Source organism: Crassostrea angulata, chromosome 7, assembly GCF_025612915.1.
Source record: "Crassostrea angulata isolate pt1a10 chromosome 7, ASM2561291v2, whole genome shotgun sequence".
NCBI classification, from domain to species: domain Eukaryota; kingdom Metazoa; phylum Mollusca; class Bivalvia; order Ostreida; family Ostreidae; genus Magallana; species Magallana angulata.
Window position 1 is genome coordinate 47,771,394 of NC_069117.1, and position 8,397 is coordinate 47,779,790.

An 8,397-nucleotide genomic window follows, 5' to 3' on the forward strand; every position below is an offset into this window, starting at 1 on the left:
AATGCCTACAGTCTCTCCAAAAACGGCAAAAAACAAGCTCTTGACCTCCTCTTTAAGATGATGTCAAATTTAATATAGGTACTGGGATTACTTTTCCCGTGATTAAATATCGAAGGTCAAAATATTGTTTATTTTCTACATAATTCCTTTAAAGTCGCAAAATACGGGAAAAGATTCATCAAATCAATTATGACGTCATAATGGTTCCAGCACCAAAAAGACACTCTGGAATCATTTACTAGATCTTGACCTTAACTCTTTTTGACTAACGCTAACTTTCTTATATTTTTTCTACCAAATAATCAAATCAGTTCGTATTTCCCCGATGGGGAAGTGGTATTACTTCTAGTATTCTCCACGAAATCGATTCAATAGCTCTGTCAGACCCTCATATCCCCCTCTAGTTCTGCGCTCGAGTTAAAAAGTTTTATGTCATCTTTTGTATTAATTTGATATAACATACAGTAACTGGTTATTTTTTAACTGACTAAAGTTATAGTAATGAGAAATGTTCATAACCATAAATGCACCTTCCTATATACACGTACAATATATGTTGATGCCTGGGACCAGAAACACCCATGCGATATAAAATATCTACGTTTTGGTTCATGTTGTAAATTTGGAATTTACTGGGTGGGCATATAACGTAAATAAAAATATAGCATGACAACTGCATGCTGTAAATTGTATTAATACACATCCAGTAAATTTAAAATTTACAACATGACATCGGGAAAAACGAATTTCCTGAAGAATGACATTATATTCTTATTTGTTTTTCAGATTACATATTATTTGACCTGTGTTGTATAGCAGTTTTTCCCCCATAGTAGCTTTTCCCCCCGGAAAACCTACTATATAGTAGCCTTTCCCCCCGGGGGGAAAAGCTACTATATAGTAGCTTTTCCCCCATAGTAGGGTTTCTCCCTCACGTTTTTGGTTCAGATTTTATGAAAAATATTTATGGAAATCCAGTAAGGTCTAAAATCAATGTCTCTACACTCCCAGGTTGCATACATGTTTATCTGCATTCATCTATACAGGTTAAGTTTCGTTTTGATGATTTATTATTTTTAAAGACAATGCTGAAAGTTGAACATGTGTATAATGGAATTACACATAGAACTTAATTTAGGTAATTTATTGAAAAAAGTTTTACAAGTTATTCACTTATATGCATAATTCTGTGTTCTGAAATTGTATTAAGCGAGAATGTTTTAGGAATTTTTTGATAAATCTATCAGACTGTTTGTTTGTTTGTGAAAATTTCATCCAGGCTAAACCTCTGTTTTAGAGAAATTTGTTTCCAATGTTTCAGAGCCCGATTTTTAAAATCCTATTATAATAATTATAGTGCATATTCTTTAGGGTCCAATGTCTCATTAACTAGAGATGACCGTATCACCATATTTTTATAGTGGCAGTGGTTTACCACTTGAAAATGACTCTGAAAATTTCAGTCCTCAGGGTGGGGGCCCTTGATGTTTCAGGGCCCGATGTTTAAAACCCCATTATAATGATTGAATAGTGTTCTTTAAGTGGGGACCCGAATCTCAAATTCTAGAGATGACCAATTAACCATATTTTCACAGTGATAGTGGTATACCACTAGCAGATGACACCGAAAAATTTAAAGGAAGTGAACATGAAAAAATTAATTGTTGCTTAATTAATTTTAAAAGCCTTTTGAAACTTAAAAATGAGGTCTGTTACCTTTTTGTTTATTTCTATCAAGAGATTTTATCAATTTAACACTCTCAGTGAAAGGTTTATGGAGGTAATCCATTATTCCCCAGCATGCATCTGATCTCTGACGTAGATAAGCCACATTGCTGCTGGTGACTGGGTCAATGTTGGAACTAGGCCAGTGTTTATGTACAGAGTTGATAAAAGTTACAAGAAAAAATATGCCTTGATGTAAAGACAAATTTTGTGTACTGTCATGAGAAGACAAGGATTTAATACATTTCTATAAATGAACCTCAGGTAACTATATATCATTTGTGCAAAAAAATGAATAGATAAACTAATTTGTGAAATATGAGACCATCGCATTCCAGATGTTTGTACGGAGATGTGGCAGTCAGTGTTTACATAATTACATGCTGTTTGTAGATTTCAATTTAAATTTATATAAAAATGTAATTTCATTTTCTTTGTGGCCATGGTTTCTTACCGCTACTTTTAATTTAAATGCCCTGGAAATTTTTCTGATTTGTTTTTATCTTAGATCTTGATGATATATGTACGCCGGTTCTGTAGAATAACAGGACTAAGACACTTTTTAAAAGTCAGGATGCTGAGCAATGCACCTTTTGTGCTCATTTATGTAGCACAAATAATGTTCAAACTCATAAACAAGAAATTCCTGAGTGCATGAAAAAATAGGTCACAATAACACTGATCCACGGACATTCCATTCTAGTTACATGTCACATTAACTGCTGGTGGGAATGCATCATTCTGAGATCCAAAATCTTCCTCCATAGACACTGTTTGAAAATGACAACTCTTTACATCCATTGCAAGTTTCAATTCACATTTTGATGATGGCATTTTATCTCTGTTACTAAACGTGTGTAAAAATGCAATGTGTCTCACTGGCGTCAGCATCAGTGCTGCCCTCTCTTAGATGCTTAGAGATAACCCAGCAGGGAGGTAATGATTTTAACAATATGGCAGCGCTCATGGATTGCAAGATTTAGTTATTCTAAGTGGCATATCTTCTTACTGAGGAAAGTTCTGTCTAAACGGTTTTCAGATATCATTATACACATCAAACAGACAAATTTGAGCCCTTGATCATTTTTTCATGTTCACTTCCTTTAAGCCCCCATGCAGGGTAGGAGCCTTTGTTGTTTTCGAGCCTGATGTTTGATATCCAATTATAAAGAATATGTATTTTTAGGGCCTTATATCTCAAAAACTATAGATGACCACATGAACATATTTTTACGGTCATTTAAAAGTAAAAACATCATTTAAAAATACACAATCACTCATATATTTCTTTATCAAAATGATTGAAAATTATGTTTTATTCTGCTACTTCTTTTTTTTTAATTTACGAACAAAAGGTAAGAAAAGGTACGCGGGTAAAATTCCTTATTCTTCAAAACATTAAGTCAATTCATAAGATGACTAATGATATAATATATGATTAGATAAATAAATCAATTAACTTTTATTCATAAAAGGAGAAACCGAAAATCAAAAATAAATAACCAACCTAAGCGCATATACGACTTTTTTACTTGTTAGATGATTAGAAAAACAAGCTTATATTTTTAAAAAGTCAGCTCATCACAATAAATGTGTTGTTTGTTTATTGGGTTGGGTTTTTTTTGTTTTTTTTTTAATTACCCCTGCTTAATTGTTCGAAGAAATAATATGGTACACAAGTAGATCTTTATTGCAAAATTATGAAACAAACAATATAAAATATTTAGGTAATTGAATCGTATATCTTGATTTATATGGCATCGTTTTCAAAATTGTATATTTATAAATCATGTTGCAAACTTAAAAGTGGAAAAATTAGCAAATAGTGAGTGACAATATAAACATAAAGTTAGTTCAGGTTCCATTTCACAATTTCCAAAGTAACAAGCAAAGATACCGACATTGTTCTGGTTGTGAAGACATTTCATTGTTTTTTAAAATGTTTACATTATAATATCTCGCGTTTCGTAGAAATGTGCTAAAAAATTAAACATGGTTAACTTGAAAACGAAATGGTAAACACTAACTTTACACACGCTTTTAATACATAATTAAAACACCCCTTACCCATGATTTAGAACCCCATCAATCAAAGTAATACTAAAACATTTTAGTTTCTCATCATATCATTGCATCCTGTCTCCCGTTTGATATTTAGAAGAAGAAATATTTAATTGTTTTTAAGATCGTCAATTCTAACGGTATTCATTTAAAATTGATAGCCTTTTGGACTAAGGGAGTAATACATTTCCACTTTTTAATTCCTTCCGCTACAAAATTAAGTCAAGATTGGTCAGTTAGTTCCCTGGGAGAAGCTTATACATTGATGGTAATACATTGGGAAATTAAAGTTCCAAACCGGCGTAATTTCACTCAAATGTGTTCTCGCGTGTTCATAACGTCGAAGTCAAAACTGTAGATAAGCATCGATTAGAAGAAAAAGATTCGAGGTATTCCGAAATCCGTGTAAAAGGCGTTCCAAAAAGGTGTGAGAACAGGTGAAATAAACGATGATGACACATGAATGTTATGAAGGCGCATGCCTTAGTTCATATTTGGGGTTTAAAAACCATGTATTTTATTCTATGTATTAATAAATGCCATAATTATCCTTTTTTGTGAGAAATTAATATCATATCAATTATTGCAAATTATTGTCACGAATGGTCCGCAATAAACATGGCCGGAAAGTAAAAATGGGGGAAAATCCACTATATAGTAGGTTTTCCGTGGGGGTAATCTGGCTATAAAAAGGGGGAAAGTCCACTATATAGTCAGCTTTCCGTGGGGGAAAAACTGCTATATAGCCATTTTTCCGGGGGGAAGAACTGCTATATAGCCATTTTTCCGGGGGGAAAGATGGCTAGGGGGAAAAGGCACTATATAACACCTGTTTCAATAATATTTTCTAGTCAACAAAACACATTCTTTTAGTAAAATTTGAGTGCATCAAAAGTTACATGTAAGAATATATTAAACATGACAGGTGCATGTTTCATTTCCAACAGATTATTTAAAATCAGTAACTATGCGTTTCAATTTTGCATCGAAGGCGCTTTAAACTGCTTACAGATATGTCTATGTAAGCTGACAAGATCTGAAAACCATTGTTTACGACTGTCATCGTCAACTCCATTTTCTCACATACGTGTTTAATAAATCTAATATTTTTCTTATTTTACCCAAGTTTTTAGAATTCTTTGAATGCTATATTTTGCAGTCTGTGAATATTTAAGTCGATAAAGAGTATATAGTACTGATCTTAACATCTACATTATAGCAGGATGTTCAAATTGATGAACCTTTAATTTGGTTATTTCCTTGTTTATCACGATCAAATTTATGAAAATATTACAAAATCATTTATGACAGAAGTAGGCATTAAAGGAAACAGGAAGTTCCTGGGTTTTTTGTTTTCTTTAATCTTATTCATTTAATGTTCTATAGAAAATGCATGGCATTTCGATGCATTGGTTCATTCTTGTTTTCAATAATATGGTACTTTGTCAGACTAAAGAATGTATAACTGGAAAAGTTGAAAACAACCAGTAAGTATAACTTACTTTTAGTCACATATATCTCAAAATCGTTATTAATTTATTTTTCGGGGGCTGAGTTGTTGATGTGGTGAATCCAGTATATAGGTCCTGTTATTTACCAAATTCCTTTCTCTTGCCTTACATCTCTGGGAAGCGATGGTCGTTAATTTCATTGGCCTTTTCCAGAGGGAATTAAAAATACTATGTACTTAATCCAACTGTCTTGTTGTAAACAATGAATTTACCAGGAGGCAGTAAATACAAAATTTACAACATGACACAACCACTGCAAATAATAGAGAAACAAAAGAGATAGGTAGATTTTTTTTAATGAATTCTGAGCAAAATATACCTGATGGACATAATTAAACGAAATTATGGAATTTTCAATGCATTATTTATGTAATTATATTTGTACAACCTTTTTGAACAACTTGTTGTAAAACGCTTTTCACCGTCGAGTATATCTGTGCCTTTCTCGGATACGCAAGTGTAAAAATGATTGATGTATTAGTATAAAAATTATATTTCCTGTTCGTTGTGTATATTCCAATCACAATTGGTGAATTAAAGTCTGGTGTTTGTAGATGAAGAAATGTCTGGAAAACGATTTTCCTGGTTTATTCTTTTTGCAGCTCTTCAATTTTTTTTATGTATTAAAACAAAATGGTTTATCTTTCAATGCATTATATTTTTTGGATTGTCAATGTTATGATATGTCACACGGGTGATTGTAACATTGGAAAAAATAAAACGTAAGTGTACCTTTAACAGGTTGTTATCAATTTATTTATTTTTATTGTGGTTTTATGAATTGTCCTTTTTTTTATCTACAAGTATATTTGACAGAGGTGAAAACTCCTATCAGCCATTGAATATAGTTTCAAAGATTAAGAATTCTGTTGTACATAAAAGTTTAATGCCAACAAACGTAATGTTGATTGATCGAGTTTTGTTTGTACAGTACATACCGGTAATCATTTATTTATAGACGAGCATTATCTTTCGATCTGCGCCCGTCTTTCTTTCATTTATATCTCATGCCATTGTCTAGCATCATTTACAAAAAAAACCCCTAGTACATAAATATGCATTTACAAAATTAAAGTATAATTATATTTCTTTTATAGACGTCCATGTTGTACTAACTATTTTTGGGAAAATGAAGAATGTAAAGGTAAATATAGAAGTGAATTGACTTAACTGTTTTTAGTATAGAAATCATTCTAACTAACACCAAAAGTCATGTTATAAAATTGCAAAAATATAGTTTTTAAAAACCAGAATCAGTTAAATGTGTCCAAAAGCAAGTGATTAATTTAGCATATGAATCTTTAAAAATGTGTTAACTACCATGTTAATAATAATATTGTTGGTTTATGCATGTACCCTTAGAGTGTCTGCCAGGATATTTTGGAACGAACTGTTCTATACGGTGTATGTACCCTAACTATGGTAAAAGATGTCAATATAAGTGTGACTGTAACGTCACAGATTGTAACCATGTACACGGATGTCAAGGAAATTATTCACAGAATGGGACCTCTACAGGTCGGTACATAGTTCAGACGTTAATTAAGTTAAAACTGTTGTATACATGTCCTTTTCTATTAAAGATTTTGATATTACATCATTACTCGGTATGAATACATGTATACTTTATTCACTTCACTATCATTTTTAGCTGTAGGTTTACCAGATGTTACGCCATTGTTTTCAGTGATCACGATGTCGACGATATCATCAACGAGAGACAAAACAAATAAACTTAACACAGATGAAAAGAAACCCGGTAATGATAATTTAACATTAGCGATTATACTAGTGGGCTGTGTTCTTCTGTGTTTTTTCGTATTGACTGGAGTACCATGGATCTTTAAGTCCATTCGTAGAAACTGTACAGAACTTCTGAATGCAGAAGACAATGATACATATAGACTAGAAACTGTTTATGTGGAAATTAATGAACAACAGGAGTCTCAGGACAACACAATAGGAGCAACCGTCTTAACAAGATCATGTACGTCACTGGATAGAGAGGAAACTAGACCGGAACTTCCGGCAAGAAATAATCAACATCAAAAGACAAACACAACACACACCAGTAAAGACGATGAAACAGATAACGTTCAAAACTAAAGTGGTTTTTTTAAATACTTATATTTGTGTCTTTCATTGGTTAATCATCTGCAAACTAAAGTTTATGTGATTATAGAATAAAAATGTGATCTCAAGCTACAAGACTTTTTGATGACTGATTTTTAGCAACAGTACTGAGTAGACACTAGGGTGCCCTTTTTGTCCCATCCTTCTCATGGATGTTTAATTTAGTCTAATAAAAATTTCTCATCTCACTTATCAAATTGATTATGATCAGCTTAATATTGCTAATGAAAATTTAAAACTACAAACAATGGTTGATAAACACAGTTATAAAACAAGGATACATGGGTGAGTAGATCAATTGACTTTTTTCCATGAAAATTAATTGTTTTAAGTAATTCAAATTAAACACTGTAATTTTGATCTCAGAATATATTTTACATTTAATGAATTATATTTCTGGAATAAATACTATAACCCAGTTTTTCCAATGAACACTAATGAACATATTTGAGATTAGATCAAAGCTGTTGAGTGATGCAAGTTCAAATAAAATTACATCGATTTCCTGTTTATTAAAATCATTTTACAATAAAACTGGCGACTTAAATGGAGTTTTTGCGCCTTTAATTCTATTCCGCTCTCATTGTTTCAAGCTAAAAAGGATTATCTTTAAAAGCATTGTAATATGGGTTTTTTAATATGATGATATGTCAAACGAATAACTAAACCATTAAAAATTTACAAATGTGACGTTTTGTACACCACGAAGCCTATTTTTATTAACTTTTCTCAAAAGCAAACAACAAACAAATCATTGCAGGACGTAGTGACATATAGAAACATAGGTAATCATAGATTACTAAGCTCACCGAGACGAGGCATCACCCTTATGAGACTTCACCTTCATAACACCACCTTTATCTTTTTATATGAAAATCATACTTTATGATCTTTGATATTCATGGATTCTGTTTTGACAAAATATCGTATATCATCTGATAAATTTTTTTATGATAATCATATGTTC

At 31.8% G+C, this 8,397-nt stretch overlaps 1 protein-coding gene across 1 annotated transcript; it reads left to right on the forward strand.

Annotated features, from left to right (window-relative positions):
* Window positions 1–5,152: 5,152 nt before the first annotated feature.
* On the forward strand, window positions 5,153–8,156 carry LOC128156114 (uncharacterized). The gene is made up of 4 exons (XM_052818129.1): window positions 5,153–5,273; window positions 6,395–6,441; window positions 6,660–6,815; window positions 6,949–8,156. Exons 1-4 carry the CDS (start codon window positions 5,176–5,178, stop codon window positions 7,401–7,403), a joined length of 756 nt encoding a protein of 251 aa, XP_052674089.1. The 5' UTR covers window positions 5,153–5,175; the 3' UTR covers window positions 7,404–8,156.
* Window positions 8,157–8,397: the final 241 nt, after the last annotated feature.